The sequence below is a fragment of the Lampetra planeri genome, chromosome 7 (genome assembly GCF_965212315.1).
Source record: "Lampetra planeri chromosome 7, kcLamPlan1.2.h2, whole genome shotgun sequence".
Taxonomy (NCBI): Eukaryota; Metazoa; Chordata; class Hyperoartia; order Petromyzontiformes; family Petromyzontidae; genus Lampetra; species Lampetra planeri.
In genome coordinates, this window is record NC_136113.1 from 14,063,167 (window position 1) to 14,084,449 (window position 21,283).

General features: G+C 46.5%; 2 protein-coding genes across 3 annotated transcripts in view; both read right to left on the reverse strand.

Moving 5' to 3' along the window:
• The window catches only part of LOC144720031 (papilin-like), a 52,703-nt gene extending 45,361 nt beyond the window's left edge, over positions 1 to 7,342 (reverse strand). Inside the window, exons 1-3 of one of the 2 annotated variants that reach the window (XM_078596458.1) lie at positions 7,203 to 7,342; positions 3,520 to 3,623; positions 1,356 to 1,450 (exon numbers count right to left, since the gene is read on the reverse strand). In XM_078596458.1, coding sequence (XP_078452584.1) covers positions 1,356 to 1,450; positions 3,520 to 3,597 — 173 coding nt within the window. In that variant the 5' untranslated portion in view covers positions 3,598 to 3,623; positions 7,203 to 7,342. Of the gene's footprint in view, positions 1 to 1,355; positions 1,451 to 3,519; positions 3,624 to 7,146 lie in introns of both variants that reach the window. The other variant, XM_078596457.1, reaches the window with a different exon arrangement.
• Positions 7,343 to 10,618: 3,276 nt separating this feature from the next.
• On the reverse strand, positions 10,619 to 20,593 carry MEMO1 (mediator of cell motility 1). Its single transcript, XM_078596461.1, has 9 exons — positions 20,158 to 20,593; positions 16,578 to 16,659; positions 16,261 to 16,329; positions 16,039 to 16,151; positions 15,538 to 15,649; positions 14,925 to 15,067; positions 14,436 to 14,512; positions 13,087 to 13,191; positions 10,619 to 12,624 (listed from the first exon to the last, which is right to left on the reverse strand). Exons 1-9 carry the CDS (start codon positions 20,228 to 20,230, stop codon positions 12,493 to 12,495), a joined length of 906 nt encoding a protein of 301 aa, XP_078452587.1. The 5' UTR covers positions 20,231 to 20,593; the 3' UTR covers positions 10,619 to 12,492.
• Positions 20,594 to 21,283: the final 690 nt, after the last annotated feature.

Here is a 21,283-nt window from a genome sequence, read left to right on the forward strand (position 1 = left end):
TTATGTTTAAGCATTAATGTGATGATGGCGCTTTGAGTGGCAGATTTGTGCCAGAAATGCTGCCCACGTGTGCAAGCAAAAATAAAATTGACTTGACAATCAAAACTAAGAGCATGATGATGAAACAACCCTGTACTTTCATCCATCCTTCAACCGATGTGTCCGGCGAGCAATCGCAATCACAACCAAATCGCTTCATTACAAGTTTTTTCCCCACTCTCAAAGTCAGGTCATGCCCTCTCAAAAACAATCTTGCACTTTGAGAAGGGTAATTTCTGTTGATTTTCGGGGTATTGCACATCGTTCTCGGAGCGTTTGTGTAGTGGTAGCACATACTGAGCAGTGTGAACCCGTCTGACTCCTAGCCTCAGCTAACATTAGTGGCCAACCTTCATGAACCGGCCCTTATCTGGATGTGGGGTGCTGAGGTTGTAATAAATATTTCATTCCTATCGTGATAATAACATCATTATCGCGCATTTTCCAGACGGGGTATCGACAAAGCGCTGAAATTGCTTATTCTTGTACTCTTTGCGATTATAAAGCCATTCGCGGAATAAGAAAACATGTTTCAATCTTGTCATGATACGGTGAGATGAGATGAGCTAAATAACGTGTCTTGTCATCCCAACATCACATGAAAAACTTGTCTCTTTAAAACATTTAAATAATATCGCGCAGCGGAGTGCGATGAGCCATGTCAAGCTTTGGCGGTGATCTCCCCCTCGCCAACTGTACACTTAAATTTTTACTTAAAACTTTCGTGACTGCAGGAATTAATATTCTTTGGTTCTTTCGGTAAAGTCACGTAGATAGAAAACTAAAAATAAAGTGAATAAAAATAAAAATGAGAAAAAAATTAAATTAAATAATAAAAACAAAAAACACTAATGTAGGCTGTAGCCTGGTTATTAAACTAAGTGAGTGTACTGGCAGTCTATAATGTAGACTGTAGCCTGCTTCTTAACCTCGGTGAGTGTACTGGCAGTCTATAATGTAGACTGTAGCCTGGTTATTAAGCTGGGTGAGTGTACTGGCAGTCTATAATGTAGACTGTAGCCTGCTTCTTAACCTCGGTGAGCGTACTGGCAGTCTATAATGTAGACTTGTTCTTTTTTTTTATTACTGAAAGAACCAAAAATAAGTCTACATTATAGAATGCCAGTACACTCACTCCGATTAAGAACCAGGCTACAGTCTACATTCATGTTTTTATTTTATTTTCATAATTTTTATTTTGTATTCACTTTCTTTTTTATTCACTTTATTTTTCTATCTCCGTGACTTTACCGAAAGAACCAAAGAAGATGAACTGTACACTTCCTTCTCCGGAGGCACACGCCTCACACCCTCACCTGCCAGAGTGACACGGACTCCGGCGGAACATGATTCCTCCACCGCAGGTGCGGCTGCACTCAGACCAGTCGGTCGACTGCGATCGATCGTCGTACTGATGGAAGAAAAACAGAGGATGCAGTCACACGTGTAGCACAGCACAGCAATCGGGGGGGGGGGGGGGGCGGGGGGGGGGGATGTGGAAAGTCGCACGCGCCTGCGGTTGTTTGGTGAGCATGCGTACGCTTACGCACGCCAGCTCGGACAGCATTCTGCGCCAGGAGATGCTAGTCGCGCTGCACTATGAACCCGGCCACCTGAGTGAGATGCCTGGTCCACGGCTAAATCAGGCAGTGTTATTGATTTAAGTGTTGAGTTCCCCCTCACCTCCCGCCCCCCCCCCATAGTTAACAACATACATGTGAAATTTCCACAACTGCCAGAGGGCCCCCATCTGAAATGAGCCTTGGCACGTTGCTCGTTTGAGCAGGTGTAGACAATGTGCCTACTTTTTTTTTATATATAACAGCGGCTGATTTTTTTTTATAGATGTCAATGACTAATCAAATCCTTCTACGATGCCTGAAATGTAATTCCCGCACATTCTGTCCGCACACGATCATAACATTATTCTCAAATGAGTCATACCTTGTGAGCTACTGTGCAGTTTTACAGAAAATGTCATGGGATTTATTTTAATCCTCACGATTTGCCCAACGATGTACCATCATGCTCGTTAATGCGCTTGTGAAAGTACATCGTGCACTTTGTTCGGAATTGCTGAGACAAGCGTAACAAAAATCTACAGTTACATTATGTTGAGCATGGAAACCAGGGACCTGGGTTCAATTTCGAGTGACGGCTAATAACAGCGGCGAATGGTGTCCAAATAGATCCTGGGCAGTCCCTTCACCAACCTGCACTGACCGAGTGTGGTGAAGTATGGTCAAACCATACGCGCGACTGAAAGCCGTGAAGCGTCTTGCTCCCAGCAGTGGATTGATAAAGGGTTCTACATTTTTTTGTTTAATATATATGTATTTACTCGGGAGAAGTAATTGGTCAAGAGCAATACGGAGCACTGCTTATACAAAATTAAGTATTATTCGAATGTATGTGACCCATTCTGGGCTTTAATAGACTATAGTATTTACACGTATATTGTCTCTCCCCAGTAAGTATGCAATACATGTGAATGGATCTTGACAACAGACATTCAAATCAATGATAAATAACACATAGCCACCACCTCTTCCCCGTTCTCTGTCTGCTAGTCGGCGAATAACTTAATATCACGCTGGATAATGAATCTACTCTTGTGACCAATTCACATGAAATTCACTAGATCTCGTCGAGGTCTCAAAAGCTAAGCAGGTTTGAGACTGTATCATGTTCGGATTGGTGACCGACATTAAATAAGCCTCATGCTGCGGGGATACATTGTGCGCAGCAGAGTCCGCTACAGCAATATCCATTATTGTACTGTACTTCTATACCCCCAGGTCTATGCTCCTTGCCCTCACCGAATTTGCACTGGCCAGCGTGGTGAAGGATAATGAAATTACCCCCAAGAGCCGTATGGCATGGGGAGGCCCTCATCCAGCAGTGGATTTACCAAACACGACCTGTCACTGACGTGCAATCGGCGATGCGGAAATTTTGCCGAAGCCCGCTATGGGCTACACCCGGAGTTGGGGTTGTTCTTTACATTTATATCCAGGAAAGGCACGTGAGAAAAAAGTCCCATTAACCCCCCCCCATCCCCCAATGAGCAGCAGGGCTCCCCTAATTCCTGTGCCCCCTATTCAGACGCAGTTCCTCAGGGAGGCTGGTGAGGCACTCGAGTTCAATTAAAAATGCCATCGCAGCCATTATGTGCTATGAAAAACGACCATTGTCCGCCAAAACGTCGCCTATAATGTTGTTTCTTCAATTAACGTATTGTTGATGCCATCGCAGCTTGCCATCACTTCCTTCCTTCTGCCGGATTCCACAGCAGTAAGACATTCGGCACGTGAGCTCCAAGGTCTGCTTCGCTTTTGCAAGCTCTTCCAACCTCAAGGGTTTCACACCGAGGTTGCCGCTCCTCCAAACGAGGTGGTGCCTCCCTTGGTACTCCTGTGTTTACCTGTATCCGTGTAATATCTAGATCGTGCTTTTAAATGTGCAGCTGGTAAAACTCACCGGCGAGGCTAGAGAGACGGGGGCAAGGCCAAGTAGGAGGAGACATCCCACGATAACGAGTGCAGGCACGGGCTCCATGACTGGGCTGGTTCGATGCCACGTTCCTACATCAGACACGCGCATAAAGACAAAGATCCCCCATATAGCCTTAACAGACTGTTGGGGCAAGTGCTGTCCGTGAGCACCTATGAGGGCTGGCACCACACACGAGTGGGTGGGTGGGTGGCTAACACCACGCCTGGCAGCTTTTGTCTCCCCAGTTCTGATGTATTGCCACACCAGGTACTTATATAAGGCTGAGCCGATCTAGGGGAGGCACAGGACTGGTTCAAAAATTCGAGAATCAAACTCGGGTCACCAGGTTCATAGCGCAGTGAGAACCACTACACTACCAATCCCCACACACAGACATGCACGTATTGTGACACCTTAAGCCAAACACCACCTTGTAGCAGTGGCGTGGTGTGGTCGATTGACAAGGGCCCTGCTGCAAATCATTAAATGGGGCCCCTGTCCAATTCTTCCCTCTTAGTAGCCCAGAAACCGGGCCCCCTCTGGTCCATGGGCTAGGGTGCAGTTGCACAGCCTGCACACTCGATAGCTATTCCACTGCATTGTAATAACATGGAACAATATACCGGAGTTGAACTAGGACGCTTTACACTACTACAATATGGCATTGTCCCTTTATTTAGCCTTACAGATTTTCCAAATGGATTTAAAGAGCTGTAATGCAATTTAATGGGTTAATGTAGAGATTATATATTTTTTATTGAGGTCATATTCAAGATGTTTGGTCATTAACTATTTGGGTACAGCATTTTATTTTCAACCTTAGTCAGCACAACCTGCCATGGTCTTCGTGGAGGGATCTTGCCTCGTAACATCAGGCAGCCCAGCAGCATTTATTTAAGAGGGCACACTCTCCTGATGAGACTCAGAAGATTGAAAGCCACTTAAACCAATGCTACATCAACAGCATTCAATATATACCGATTTTAAAGAGACAATTAAAGGCCCACCTCTTTATTAAAGGCCACCCAATTCCCCATGGCTTTTGAGTGGCATTAACCTTCGCTCCATACCTCAGAATCATGGTCATTAATGTCTGGGAAATTCGTGCGTGTTACAAATTATATAATTATTCCGTTGGGCTGGATAGCCTATAGGCTAAAATCGCATTTAATTAATGTGGTTTTGAAAACAGATCCTCGTTATGTTGAACAAATGTTTTGTATTACATCCCACTGATATTGTTTAGCTGAATTAGAAGTACGTGATGGTAATGCACGTCCCTCTAATTCTGATAATATTTGCCTAAAAGGGCATCCTTAGGAACGCCTTGTCTTTTGAAATCAAACTGATCATTACATATTGTCTGACGACTTGGAGTTACCCGACCAATAATCCTGTGTTAGGATGGATGTATCTCGAGTGCAAACACATTCAAGTACAGTGTGTGTGTGTGTTTGCATGTTGATTCATTGACATGGGAGCCTGTCCTGGCCGCTAATTGAAACAAGTAATATTCTTGGCACAGTGCGCGCTAAACATCAACAATGGGGAGTGAAAGGTGTTACCGGGCGTGGTTGTGAACACAACAACTCACTCGTGTCACACTGGCCGCCTACTCATGAGCAGGCACTCATCCCACGGTATATTATGTCATGTTTCGCAGTCCTAAACCAAATCTACGCCCGAGCGACCGGTTGCTCAACTGCTTGCAACTAACTGGTCGCAGAGACGTCTTCACGTAAGCGACTCAGTTTCATGCAACCAAGTTGCGCAAATTTACACGGCTGTCTTGGCGGTTATTGCAATGCCACGATTAAATTGAACGTGTCCATGAATGTGTCTCACCGTGAGGACAAATTCCATTGAGTTCTACTCCCGTGTCGGCAGCCACACTGCTGCTTGAGAGCGAGGACACTCGGCACAAGCCGCCAAGGCAGTAAACAACAATTGGCTTTTCGTTTTGAAATGCACAAAGACTCACCCTCGCCAGAGAAGTGTGGGATTTCCACCACTCGCTCTGGTTTCACCAACTGAGATGAGCACAATCCAATGCCTCGCGTGAGCATTTTTCATGAAGATATTACAAAGACAGCTTGCATTTTTAATGGGCACCAAACGTCTGAGGGTTGGCTACAGAGTTTTATATTCATCATCACCAGCAGCAGCGTCATCTATCATGATCAGTTCATTGCTGGATGGAGCCCTCCCTCACCCAGCCAAACCATCCGATACTATATATCACGATCCTGTGTGAAATAATAATCTTATAACCATTGTCTGGGACGCGTTGCCGTGCCATATATCGCTTGCAGAACAGATCACAGTGCGTGCCAAAAGGTGTGGCGATGCGAATGCGAAACAATGTCACAGCTTTTTGTTGATAGTTTGTGTCTGTAGTGATGGGTTTTCTCGCACTTTGAAAATTTCAATTCCACATTTACATATAAAACACACACAGGGCATTTACTAAATAACAGTAAGAACTCGGCTACGGTATTTTGGAATCAATAACAATGCCCAATTGTTTGTTCAGGAAAGCCTCACCGAGGCTCAGGAGAATCTTTCGGTGAAGTTCTGTGAGGTTAATATAATCCAGGTTTCCCTCGCTTCACGCGGGTTCTGTTTGTGCGATTTCGCGTATATGCGGATAACTAAATCTTCTTACTCAAAATTCGTTCTATGCGGGTTGATTTCACTCACATGCGGCTACGCAGTCGGTCGTGAGACAACGTTGTGCGTGCATTGTACGCGCTGCTCGGCAGGGCAGCACTTTTTTGGGAACGCATCTACTACCGCATACAGCGAGGGAAACCTGAATGCCATTGTAGCATGGTAAACAAGAATCCCGATGATGATTCCAATTACAGCACCCAGCTAAATATCTCCGAGTCTCAAGACGTTTTAAAGGTTCTGTAATCGCGCGCACACGCGGCACACCCGATGTAACTCTAATTTAATTTAACACATTACACGTTCCTTCGGAGTGGGCAGGTAGGAACTTGGTTGGCCAGCGCATTCGTGCACGACAGACAAATATGCACGACAGACAGACAGACAAATAATCCCTGGTGGGCAGTGTGGAACCTGTTGTTCCTACCTGTATGAGGCTACTGTGTCAATCCACTGCTGGATGAACATATTCCCACGTCATGGGGGGGGGGGGGGGTGTGGGGGGAGATGGTTTGACCATACTTCACCACACCGGTCAGTGCGGGTTGTTGAAGTGCCGATGCAAAAGCCGTTCAGATATCACCCGCCACTCATGTCAGCCGTGGCTGGGGACAAGAAGTCGAACCAGGAATAGGTGGCTCGTTCGTAGCGCAGTGAGAACCCCACTGCGCCACTGCTCTTCCCACCACAAGTATAGCATCACGACACAACTAACAACAACAACAACAACGCTGTCAATTGTCTCGCCGAGGAAATCCTCAAGGAGGAGTCCAAGGACTAATTTTGTGGACCGTCCCGATAAAGTTTCGACTGCGTTTTTTTTAAAAAGCAACCTGCGTACGTACACGTTGATGTCAGCAGCATCACGGGGCCCCATCGGAACGCAAGCTCGAGGCACACACCACATGCGTGCGTAATGCGAGTCACAGGTGCGAGAGTTACTTGCGTGGGTAACAGGAGAAGAGCAGTCGGAGTAAATAGCGCGTCGAGTTCCAAACCTCTGTGTCTTTCTTCAGCTCAACTTGAGAGGCGCTCCAGTGGAGGAGGTTCGCGTCGGTGTCGACCTTGCGCCTTGAGTCGCTTTGCACTCTCCGCCTCTCTCTCTCTCTGTTGCGCCGTGAAGTTGTGACTTCGGGGCAGGGAGGATCCCCTGATTTATTTAAATAAAAGGTTACGCGGTGCGTGATGTGACTCAGTAGGAGGTACGGGGAGGAGGAGGAGGAGGCAGGCAGGCAGGCAGGGGTGGTGATGCTGTTGGGTGTTATTGGTTGGAGGTGGGACGTGACAAATTTGTCGCGGTGGAGGCGCTTGTTGGAAACATTTCCTGGCAGAGGAACTCAACCTGGCACAGGGGTCGGCATCCGGCGGCTGTTTACCATGGGAGTCCAGTTTACTATGAGAGTCCAGTTTACCATGGGAGTTCAGTTCGCCGTGGGAGTCTAGTTCACAGTGGGAATCCAGTTCACCATGGGAGTCCAGTTCACCGTGGGAGTCCAGTTTACCATCGGAGTTCAGTTCACCGTGGGAGTCCAGTTTACCATGGGAGTCCAGTTTACCATGGGGGTCTAGTTCACCGTGGGAGTCCAGTTTAAAATGGGAGTCCAGTTTACCATGGGGGTCTAGTTCACAGTGGGAGTCCAGTTCACCATGGGAGTCCAGTTTACCATGGGAGTCAAGTTTACTATGGGAGTCCAGTTTACCATGGGAGTCAAGTTTACCATGGGAGTCCAGTTCACCATGGGAGTCAAGTTTACCATGGGAGTCCAGTTCACCATGGGAGTCCAGTTCACCATGGAAGTCAAGTTTACCATGGGAGTCCAGTTCACCATGGGCAGGGGTCGACAACCTGCGGCTCCAGAACCGCATGCGGCTCTTTCAGGACTGTTTCGTGAGGTCGTTCAGGGCCACCGTCTCGTATTTGAAGTTTTTTTTTTACTGAAATTGAAAAAAAAATCGCTCTTGTTGTTTTCGTTTCCGACCCCTGCTCTAGCCTGTGCTACGAAGAAGAACCGATTCCCGAAACGTCACCTATATTTTTTTTCAGGCAGTGTTATTGACAAATGTTGTTTTCGATTACAGCCGGGCGTGGCGACTCACGACTTTGACCCAGCGCTTTGGATGAAAGATGGTGGATTGTCCTGAGATTTGCTAAGGATATGCGAAGTGGCCAGGAGATGTCAGTACAGCAAGTGGGATCGTCAACCCGCACGTACGGTCTTTCTTAGTGTTCTGACCTTATCAGCGAAGTGGGGGTTCTCTGGTTGATTCCATCATACAAACCCCACTCCTTAAACTAGAATTGGCCAAACCTTCCCAACGCAGGACCCTCCTGAAAATCCTGAGGCTCAAGTGAGGCTTTCCTGAACAAAACACATTCTCACAATTGTCCGATTCTCTTCAATACATATACACCGCCCTTCGCTCATCATCAGAAATGATCTACCCACTGCTGGATCAAGGCCTCCCCAAGGTGTCACCGTCCCGCAGTCTTGCGGTGCAACAAAACATGTAGCTCCTGCAGAGATGATGTTATCGCTACTTCTCCACGGTGGACGTCCTCTCGGCTGCGCTCCCGCCTTTGGCTGCCATTCCATCAAATCTCGCCATGGAAATGCGGAATTTCCAGTGATTAAAATTCCACATTCCTATGAAGGGTGCTTGTCTATCCAGAGGACAACCACCGCTGACTTCCCAAAAAATGGTACTTATTTTTTAGACCCGAGTAATGAGGCACACATAAGCTAAAGTACTGTAAATTAAATATAACCACAGCTAGAGGAGGGAACACACTTGGATGAACGTTAGCCGCATGTGCAGGATCGATATATTTTTGCATCGCAGGGTCGTGAAATGGTGATAACTTGGAGAGACCTTCATCCAGCATTGGCAGGATGATGGTCGATGATGACGCACTATTTCACTTTTTTTTGGTAGCCTAAATTAAATACACATGCACAGATGCATAACAAAAACGCACCTAGCAGAATTGTTTACCCAATAACAATGACTCATGGCCTCTCCATGCTCAACAGCTGTTTATTTCTTACACAACTGCCAGAGAAAGCCGCCGCTCCCGATCCATGTGTTTCCCATTTGCCAATACACCTCGGTTGGTAAAGGGGGCAAGCACCCAAAGTTAAACACGAGTTTAAGTCCAGGCCAGGGTTGACTCAGCCCATTGTAATTGTCACACCTCCGCAGCAATTCCATCGTCGAGTCAAAATCCCGTGAACCTCTGACAATGCATTTATGCATCGAAAGACATTCTCACGGGACTCCACACAGGTGCAATGGCCGAATATTTACCCCAAGCCATGTGATGAAAAATAAACAAAGGTCTCCGATTGGAAGAAAGAGACCTCCACAGCGATTGATCGGGAGGCAGACTTTAAAGGGAGTGGAGAATAAGAGTCGAACGGGAAAGCAAAAAGGATCCGTTAAAGGTAAATGACAGAGATTGGCGAGAGGTAAAAAATTAACCCGTAAAAACAAAGTTTTTCACTATAAATCCTTTATATGCGTGGCATCGGTTTTATTGTATTATTCATTTGTTTTTCTTGAGTAAGAGTTTCATGTTTATCACATTGGTATTTTAAATTAAATGAAATTTTTTGTTTTCCTAAAAAGTGGAAAATTTTGGAAAAAATTTTTCACGAAAATAAATTGTCACGCACAACGAGTCTGTGTGCAAAATGTCGGCTCGATTGGATCACGGGAACTGGGTTAAAAAACGACCAAAAGATTTGCACGGTCGTAAGCGCGCAAGCAAGCGAACTTAATATAAAGGATTTAAAAACAAGGACAAGAAGGTTCGAGAAAGGCAGCTGAGGGAGATATAAGGGTAGAGCACGAGTGGGGACGTACGAAAGAAGATACAAGCCGGAAGACAAGCAGGAAGCCTCGGGTCCCTTATTGTGGAAGTCTTCAAATAAAGGTGGCTCTTTATAACTTTTATTAATTAAAAAAAAAATTTACCTACGTGACTTTACCGAAAAAACCTAAGAATATGAATCCTTGCAGTCACGAAAGCTTAAAATCTACAAATATAATTATAAGCTTTGAGAATGAATCTGACGTATCCCTCATTACGTGTCTCAATTTACGCTCGAGTCCCTGCTCAAATAAGCATCGGTGGAGGAGCAGAGGGCGGTCGCCCCAATAAATCAGCCCACAGCAAGAAGTGGAATTTTCACATTTGTCTAAGATGGGTGCCCCAGTGGTACAACTAAACCAGGGCTCATGGACCAGAGGGGGTCGAGATGTTGGGTCATGAAAGACGGCAGTCACGGGGGCCTCATTTCATTGCTTGCACCAGGGCCCATGCCTCGCACGCGATACCACCGGGTAGCCAGTGTCACCACAGGACAACCACTGTTTCCTACAAACAGGTGCAGCATCAACAACACAGACCGAGTGAAACAAAGAGCACTTTATTGCAAGGCATATCAGTGCAACTTGAAGCGTAACGCCTATCTAATTCGTTACTTCTACAGGAGTAGAGACACTCCTTCACCACTACAACTACAAGACCATAGGCATTTCAGAGCCATGAACAGCAGAGGCCATTGAAGTGGGTGGGGGGAAAAGGGGCTGTTTTTCCGATAATGGTCTGCAACGAGTCACTTTGTAAGCGGCGAGTATACATGGAAAGCGCGCTCCATAAAGGTACAAACGTGTAACAAAATAAGCATGAAAACACAAGCAATTTAAAAGTCTAAATAATTGAGTTGTGAAAATTATAACGGCTTGTTTTTGCTTTGTCTGGGGTTTTTTTTGTAACAGTAAGCAGTTCTTACACTAACAGTAAACAGTCCTTACACACACACACACAAATAATTTTTGACGAAACCTTCAATTGATGTTAAAGGGCGGATGGCAGATCGGACAAAAGTCGACTTCAGTACACGTGCTGCATGCAGCATTGTTCTATAAAATGAGACGAAGTCTCACGGATGAAAATGGACTCCACTGAGCAGTATGACCTGCACAGATTATCCAAAGACTCCCAGAGAACACAAGTCACTCAGTCTCTCGCAGGGAAGTCCTGAACGCACAAAAGAAAGTGAACATAAACTTGGATTAAAAAAAACCTTCTCTCATCCTACTCTTGAGATTGTGCAATGGATACGAATCCAGGCAGTCTGTCCAAACCTGTGAAGGAACACAGGGGGTGTGCGAGATGGGCAATGCACGCATCCGCGAACACAGCGAGCAACGATAACGTTTATATCACCCACGTTCCCACATATGCCGTCAACCCACGGACAGACCTTTTCGCACCATTACACTTTATTGGTGAGGGGTCACGACCGTCACGCCACAACTTAAGTACAAATGTGCCAACATTTTACAACACCAGTACCGCACTGCTGAAAACCACATTTCATCCAGTTCCTAGAATTTACACAGCAGCATCTGCAAGGGGATTGTACAGGGCACAAACTTCAATCATGTGACAAAAATGCATCTTGCATGCTTCTCAAATCCAGCTGTTAACCTGCAATGTAAATGTGCATCGTCTGTTAAGTTTTGCCAGTGCAGGAAAGTTACTTTTAAAGTGAAATTTGTAACATAGAGACAGTTTGCAATCGATGCATTCCCATCACATTTTATTTTCCCAATCTCTTTGTGCATAAAGCCTTACAAGCAACAATTTTACAACACCACCACGGCTTAATACTTCTGTATCATAAAATTACCCAAACACTTGTTAACATGTTTATATCTACGATACAAAGCCACAATGTAAACTGCTGTCTGAATATATTTGGTTAGCAGTTAGGAGCAGGTGAAATTGTAGAGAAATAACAAGCTTTGTACACCATAAAAGATTTCATTTCCCTTCTGCAAGAGCATGGCATTATTTAAGCTTGAGTAAATAGTTCAGACATTAAAAATATCCACACACCAAAGCAATTAAAAGGAAAAAATAAACCTCACAAAAGCAGAGAGAACATCGAGGCAACAACACATCACAGCAACCAGTCTATAGTCTGCCTTTGGATTGCAATCAGTAGCGGCGTACAGCCTTCTTCAATACTGCGGCCACGAGTCTGGGCACAGCAAACCTTTCAAGACCCACGCCAATCTCCGACTGATACACGCACGCACGCGCACGCACGCACGCGCACGCACACGCGAGAAAAAGCCAAGTGCAACGTATTCGGTCGATGGTCGGACAGGTCAGAGCAGCACCGCCATTAAGCCGAGCCGGATGGAGAAAAGGTAAGCGAGGGGCCTCGGCCCGCGATGCCACTGCGCGGTGGCCCGGGTCACGTACGAGCGCCTTCACGATGCCTGCAGCGCGCCGGCTGCATAGCTCACGGAGCTGTCCTGGAACTTGCGGCAGTGGCTCGACTGTGCGTAGTTCAGGAAATTGAAGGACAAACTCGCGCCTTTGTTCCGGAGCTCCGCAACCGCCTGCCGTCAACAGGGAATGACATTGGCAAGTTAATAATGATGGACTCCAACAGGGTTATGACAAACGCCAGAGCATCTTATCCCCTTCTTCCACTGTCACATCTGAGCCAATGCAGGGCCAATGCAGAGCCCTCCCAGTAAGGGTGGTTTTATACTGGCTATTTGCCGTGCCATACCAGAACCAAACAGGACATGCTAGCATCACGAGACATCTGAATCTGCCCTCAGTGCCAGCAGAACCAGGGGTCAGGCTAAAAACGCAGCGATTGCATACGATGTCAGTCAGTACATTGCAAGCACATGGTGTCACCTACATGTATCTCGACTCGTTTGTTGCGTGACAAGTGGCACAGCGAGGCGACTACAGTGACAAACAACCTGTTGCCTCCTGATGCTGGCACAAGCACAGCTTGATTGTACATCGGACAAGAGATCAGAGTGTGTTAATGGGATGGCTCTCACGTTCAGCATGACCCCGATGGGATGTCGTCCACATATCGTGTTTCGGTACTTCTTCAGGTAACTGCTGAAAGCTGCGGGGTCAAGCTGCTCAATAATGTCCATACCCTGCAAAGAGATGGCACACGGTGAGGTGCACATTAACAATAATAATGATGCCCTATTGTGTAGGTGCTCAGTCGTGCTCAAAAGCTATTCGATGTATTTTCAAGTTGTACGTTTCACTCCACCGTGCTGCTGGGAGATTCTTTTTCAGGAAATAAATTCCAGCGAAACATCGGTCATCATGCCAAACAACACGCGACACAATACCGAAAACAGAATGGAGATCTATAATTTCTATATTTATCAATTAAAGCCAACTATATTCAGGAGGGTCCTGCATTGGGATATTTGGTCAATTTCGCTAAAATATGTTTTGAACGTGGGAGGAAACGGGAGTACTTGGAGGCAACCCACCACGCACATGAGCGAATAACCCTTGAAGCTCTGCAAGGATTCCAGAAATAATTTCCTCTACTGATATCAGCTGGCAGGCCAGCAAGAGACATGAATCTGTATTGATCCAACCATCCTTGCCTCCAGAGTGCTGTATTCAAGCCATATACACTGGACCATGTGCCAGCACATTAACAAATGTGTGCAATGTTCAACTTAAACGGATACTTGTGAGATAGAAATTGTACCCATACTTGCTTGACAGTGAATGATGCAATAAACTCCGAACAAATAGTTACACATTTTATCGTTGTGTTATTTGTATAATTTAACATAAATATACCACCAGATGAGTGATTTATTTAATTTCTAATATATTTGGATTTCTTCTTAAAATACGTAATTGTAAGGAAAACATTACTTGCTTAAGTATCACAGCATCTCAAACAATAACACAGGAAATACAATAAACCCATCAGGGCAAAAAATACACAGGAAGAGACAGATGAGAAAAAAAAGACAAAAGATAGCAGGAAAACCTTTAAAACAGCCTGCCTCAGCAGCTTTTCCCCCCTCTTATTTCACCTAATGATGATTGCTTGTGTTGCGATCGAAACGTCGTGATATTTATTTATTTAACTTTATTTTAATTTTTATTATTTTATTGTTCTATCTACGTGACTTTACCCAAAGACCCAAAGAATTTGATAACAAATCCAATGATTAATAGAAGAAAAAAAATCATCAGAACAGACTCCAAAACAATGTGATCCTCAAAAATCACTAGTTTGTATGATGACCTTCACACCTGCTGTTAGCTTCATGTGAAACAGGAAACTGCATTGGAAAACGTAATGTACACCATCTTAAGCACACAATGCACAAGTGAGCATGCTGCATGCGGATAAGGTTACCATCTTGTCAATGTACTCGATCGATTTGTGGATCTCTCCTTGAGACTCGTCGTAGTAAGTGTAACGAAACCGCTGGCCTGCAAACAGACAAAGGATATATTTTCATGTTACTATGATGTCATCTTTCCTCCCTGGCTAGTTCCAAATTAATGACCAGTTACTGGAACAATGACTGTTACTTTCCCGTGCCATTAGAAAGGCCTCTGTTATATCAGTGCTTTTAAATGTTGCCAGAGTAGTATGACGTCATTGTTTTTTGACAGCATGTGCATTATAGGCATGAGAGATTGTAAAGTTATGATTAAAAAATATTAAGGCAAACGTATGTCTGGTGAGCTGCAGTTGAATTACTTTTAAAATCATCGAAATAAGTATGTCAACACACAAAAGATTATTAAAAAGTGTGAAACGTTATGTCGCGTCGTGAACAAATTGCATCGCGGCAATTCTCATTGTTACTGGTGGAAAATGATGGTTGCAAAACCTTACCCCAGTGACAGAAGTCGGAGGAGAAGACAAACAGGTTGTTTGGGTCATCGAGGTACTTGCTGAAAAGTCTCCCGTACTCACACTCGCGAGACTCGTTCAGAGAACCCACCAAGACTGGCACAATGGTGAAATCATCTCGTCGGCTGGGGGGGGGGGGGGGCAAAAGGGCATCAAAGATTTTTCATTCGTTTTGAACTTTAGACTGACCATAACTAAACAAGTTCTGCTGTTATTATGCTCATGAAAAAACAGCATGGTTCTAGTTATTTCACTTTCCACAAACATTTCCTAATTGCATTTGACCATATCACAATTCACATAAGGCACTGTGCCCATAAGTATGCATGTACAAATTGAAAAGTTATAATTTATATAAACTATATGTAAATAATATGCCAAAGATACATTTAGGCGAACGGAGTGCATACAATTGTACAAATGTGACAGGACAATGGGAAGCAGAAATTACAGTAAAAATCATAACCCAATCAGGATACTAATTTGTGACAATTCATTTCATCTATTGAGGCGGGGGGCGGGGGGGAATAAATCACTGCCATGCCTATATTCTATACACAGTACTGTTATTGACACCGACAGCCTAATCTCTGACCTCTCCATGACCTTGGCAATGTAAGGCAGCTGCATTTCAATGCTGTGTTCATCCTCATCCACCTCCACGCTCATCTTCTCAAACATGCCTGTCTGGGACAGCTCCGAGTAAACTGTAAGTAAATGAATTTGGAAGCAAGAGACAGGTCAGTTCATATATTCACACACATAAGACTCCCCCGTATAGCCTTTAATAGCCTGTTGGGGAAAGTGCTGTTAGCGAGCACCTCTTAAGGTCGGAATAGTACACATGGTGGGTGGCCAGCACCACGCCTGACCGCCTTTTTCCCCCGAGTGGTAATGTTTACACACCGCACTAGGTACTCATTCGAGACTCAGTCGACCTAGGAGAGGCCCAGGACGGGTTCAGATAATCGCCACTGATGTTTTCGCTGTTCATCTTGGAATAAAACTCAGGGTGCTGTATTCATAGCACAGAGCACTAACAACTACACCACTACCCCCTGCGTGAGCACATGCCTGCGAGCGTTATGGAACTTACTCTTCTGGTCAATGCGGAGGTTGTAGATGGGCGTTTTGTAGATGGAGACAGAGGAGAGTGCACATCCCGACAGGTGTACATGGTGGGATGGTCCCAGAATGAACACTCGTTTCCTGTAAACAGAATAATGGCACGCGCCGCTCACACAGGAGGCGAGAGGACTGTACACGACTCAACTATTAAGCCGCCTTCAATTTGTCTGCGTCTCGTGTGGTTACTCACGTCTGAGCAGGGTCCACCTGTTTATAGGCGTGAGCCGCACACGATCCGCAATACGAGTAGCCGGCGTGCCTGCAATATCAAAGCAAACATCTCTCACAACAACTCACAACAGCTACAATGTTTTTCATAAACTCGTGTTTTTGTTGTTTTTGTTGTTGTTGTTTATCGAGCCATAATTGATCAAGGGTGGCTGTGTAAGGGTACACCATCATCAATATCATTAGCTAACCTACCAATCAAGCCTTGTGCTCAAGCCAGATGGGGTCATTAGACTTCAACCACCCCGACGGTGACTGCAGCTCTCGGCCGGTACTCACGGTGCAATGATGGCTCTTGCAGGCCGGCGGGTGGCCTGTGCCTGGGCGAGCCATCCCTCCAGCTGGCTTGACAGCTGTGAGCCTGCAAAAGGGGTTTAGAGAAGCCAAACGCACGTGCATTTACTACCAGCCACACCGCCAATGCCCACAAGGAAAAGTCAACCGTCATGGCCCCGTAATAAAATGTTAAGAAACGTACATCCCCGACGAAAACAAAGGTTCAGCGGAACACTTCATGCTCTGCACTGTACCTTACACTCAGTATCTGAATTTCCCAAGTAAACGTTATTGCCATGTGCAACATTCAGTAGATGACAGGGCATTTAAAGTTATTTAAAGATCTTCTTGGTTCTTTCGGTAAAGTCACGTAGAAGGGAAATAATAAAATAATAAAAATAAAGCATAATAAAGATGAATCCCTGCAGTCACGAAAGCTTTAAATCGAAATTTATTTAAAGATGTGTACAAATGTACGACATCAGGTATTAAAACATGGCGGATTAAATAAGCTCCAAAGGTGATACACTGCCTATTATTTATAGAAAAGCATTAGCAATAAAAAAAAAACACTATTCTTTGTGCTACAATTATGGTATAAGACAAAAAATGTTTAATTGGGAATGGAATATTATTTACTCATCTAAGCTCAAATGTATTGTTCAAATATATAAAAACATGTTTCTGTAAGTAGATTTGCAACCAATGGGTTGTCTTCGATACCAACAAGAATATGAAAAGTCACATTAAAAAAATATATTTTTGCTGTGTATGAGGAATGTTGATAACATGTGAAACACCACATTCAGGAACCGTAGCTTGACTCATGCAGCATGCCATAGCTTCCCACACACACATTCCTTCATAATAGGCCACCCAATGGAACAACTGTCTATCTGGATGTCTGCCTAAGTGTCAACGCATATCAATTTCTTAATAGAAAGCCAGGTGTCTGGCTGCACACGTTTCAAGCCACATGCCTGGCTAATTATCATGCCTGGCTAATTATCAAGTCTCATTCCTGGCTAATTATCACGTGTCATGCCTGGATCACGCATGTCTAACTGTAATGCCTCAAGCCGGGCTAAATTGCCCTATTGTCATCTCGCAGTGCATTGCGAGCCAGTGGCCACGAAGGGCTTCATTGAACTTGGGGGTGGGGGGGTTGAGGGGGGTGGGGAGATTGAAGGGGGTGGGGAGGTTGAGGGGGGTGGGGGGTTGAGGGGGGTGGGGAGATTGAAGGGGGTGGGGAGGTTGAGGGGGGTGGGGAGGTTGAGGGGGGGTGGGGGGGTTGAGGGGGGTGGGGAGGTTGAGGGGGGTGGGGGGGTTGAGGGGGGTGGGGAGATTGAAGGGGGTGGGGAGGTTGAGGGGGGTTGAGGGGGGTGGGGAGATTGAAGGGGGTGGGGAGGTTGAGGGGGGTGGGGGGGTTGAGGGGGGTGGGGAGATTGAAGGGGGTGGGGAGGTTGAGGGGGGTGGGGGGGTTGAGGGGGGTGGGGGGTTGAGGGGGGTGGGGGGGTTGAGGGGTGTGGGGGGGTTGAGGGGTGTGGGGGGGTTGAGGGGGGTGGGGGGGTTGAGGGGGGTGGGGGGGTTGAGGGGGGTGGGGGGGTTAAGGTGGGTGGGGAGGTTGAAGGGGTTGGGGAGGTTGAGGGGGGTGGGGAGGTTGAGGGGTGTGGGGGGGGGAGGTTGAGGGGTGTGGGGGGGTTTAGGGGGGTGGGGAAGTTGAGGGGGGTGGGGGGGGGGTTCAAGGGGGTGGAGAGGTTGAGAGGGGGCGTGGTCAGACCGATGACGTTGGTCACGAGCAGCTCGCCCATTGACCCAGCGCTGTCTCTGAGGCTCGTTGCGGCAAAGCAGTGCGCGACCTTTTCACCGCCCGCTTACAAAATCCCGTTTTCACCCCCGCCAAACCGATTGATTCCATTCATAAACTTTTTACGGAATACTGCGCACACAATACGCCCGTCTCTCTCGTCGCGGCGTTTTATTTATACGCTCCTACGAACGACGAAGCCTCTTACGGGACTCACTTTCTCATCGCGTCTTGTTTTGGAACTACTTTTTTTCCTCTCCATATAGTCGTCCAATCAGGAAGCGTTATCGCGCGGTGTTGCAAGCCAATCGGAAGGCGCCCACCACAGCAGACGCGATTTACCAGGGCCGGCCATCTTACTCAGGGTGAATCTCGATTTGAAGCTTTCGTGACTGCAGGAATCCATACTCTTTGGTTCTTTCGGTAAAATCACGTAGGTAGAAAAATTAAATATACATTTATCAGGGTAGTTCGAGGCTACACGAGACGCGGTTCACCAGGGCCGGCCATCTTACTAAGGGAGTTGGTTCGATGCTATACGAGACGCGGTTTACCAGGGCCGGCCATCTTACTCAGGGAGTTGGTTCGAAGCTACACGTGACGCGGTTTACCAGGGCCGGCCATCTTACTAAGGGGAAGGGGGGTGCTAGATGGGGCACACCGACGTAAGATGGCGCACGGGCATTCAGCAATACTGCGATGACGCCTGCAAACGCAATCCCGATCGGGTGTTCTCACACACACACAGCAACTCCGTGCGGCGGATGATTAACAATGGGGAGGGAAATTCGAGCGGCGCTTTGTTTTGTTTTCGCAGAGCGGTCAACTTACCCAATCTATTTCCATTTGACCACGCTTTAAGTTCGATCAGCCACACTTTGGCTGTTCGCGTCAGATTTAGCCAACAGAAGTAACCCCCCCCAACCACCTCGGCCTTCACTGCCACTCATTTGTTGTTGTTAGTGCCTGATGAGTCCCAAATGTCTCATCACCATCATCGTCAACCATGATCACTCCACTGCTGGAGGACGCCCCCCACCCTCCACCTAAGCTGTCGCCAAACCTCACGATCCTGCAATGCCTCTAGCGCCGATTTAATCACTCCGCATCACCAACAAACCCTCTCGAAAGCGTTCCATGTTGCGGCCTCTCTAATGTGACCAATCAACCTTTAATTATCATCTTAACTTTGCTACGTTCCCTTAATTAAAGTGTTGCACAATTTGCCAATGGTAACAAATACTGCCCCGAGTAATAACACATGGGCCTCCACATAACGCACTTTTATTTTTAACGTCAACAACAAAACCAGGCTCTGTATTGAGTGAATCCTGCTTAAAACACCGTCTAATAGACAGACTAATCCCCACGATTAGAATATAGAATTCAAACCATTGGATCAGAAGGCACGTTATAACCCCCATTCTGAGCAATACCCCAAGTGATAAAATAATTTATTCCTTCTCAAAGCGGCGATTGTGAAATAGCTCGTCGGGATTTCGTGCCGAATGTAAATTGCCGGGGAGGTACGTGGCCGGCACAAGGCCGCAGGCTTTCAGCCGCGGTCCCCGCAGGCAAAACGGTTGAGCGAGCAGGCGAGAGCGGTGACACCCGCCCGGCGTTTCTACGAAAACCTCGACGTTTGCTACCCGCCGCTGTCAGCCCAGACCTCACCGTCTCCAAGCCAGCAGGCGATTTCTCGCTACAAGATGAGAATCTCGGCGAGGTGTAGGTTTGTTTGTGTAGAAGAGGTGGAGGTTGTCCGACTTAACTCACCGGAGGCCGAGTACCAGCTGCCGGCGTGGCTTGCCTCCCGCTCCAGGTCCCGGCTCGACATCCTATCGCCCATTAGCGTCGGCTCTCGAGGTGAGTACGAGAAGGAGAGAAGAGGAGGGGGAGAGGCGACACGAAGACACGACACACGCGAGAGAGACAAAACGGCGAGAAGCAGGCGATATTTAAGAGGCGGCGTTGGGTGGAGGGGGCATAAAAAAAAGTCTAAACAAGGGACCGATGCCCCGAAATTAAATGGGAATTGAATTTCGAGTGGTTCGGGTCGAGTCGTGGAGAGAAATCAAACAAATTGCACGTGTTTTTTTTGTTGTTGTTGTGTTTCTTTTCTGGGTTTTATGGCTTTAGGTTGCTTGCTTGCTGCTGGTAAAGAGACGAAAACAAAGAAGCGGCCACTCTGGGGGTGGCTGGAGGAGGTCTCTAAATGGCGAGGGGAGTGCGGATTCGCGTTTGGGAGGAGCTGAGTCCTGGGGAGGGCAATGTGCTGCAGCTCTCTTGCCAAAGCAGAGGTTTCATCTCGACATGTTATTTTGGGTAAAACTGTAAAAACAAAACAAAAATTGGAGATATACGTGCTTGACAAGTGGACTTGCGCTCTAAAAATATGTATGCGTGAAACGGATGTGTTGTGATTCTCAGCCAGGCTCTTGCTTAAATCGAGAAACAAGATTGTCTCATGCAGAATGGCATCAATGGATAGTGTGGATGAATGGTACATTGGGAAAGATCGATATAAGTTGGGAATCGCGCGTGCGCCTAAATTAAGGTGGACGATTCATCTCTCATGGACGGCTGTGCGTATAAATATAGCTCCAATTCACGTTTCTCCATCTGTCTGGAGGTTTTTTAGCCTCCGAATCTGACAACAAACATTGGAACGAGGCTGGCCTAGAATGCAAACCCAGCCACCATTGGCTGAGCAGTGACGGGGAAAGGGGTGCCCCCACCCATCTCTTTCAAAACATTACACACCACGTCAACAAAAACCAAACACCACCGACTACCACCTCCAGAACTGCCTTTTGTGTGCGTTGAGTTTGTCGTCTTTCCACAGAACCTCCGATTAGCACGGTTGGTTGCGTAAGGTGCGAAAGAAGTTCTATGTACCTGT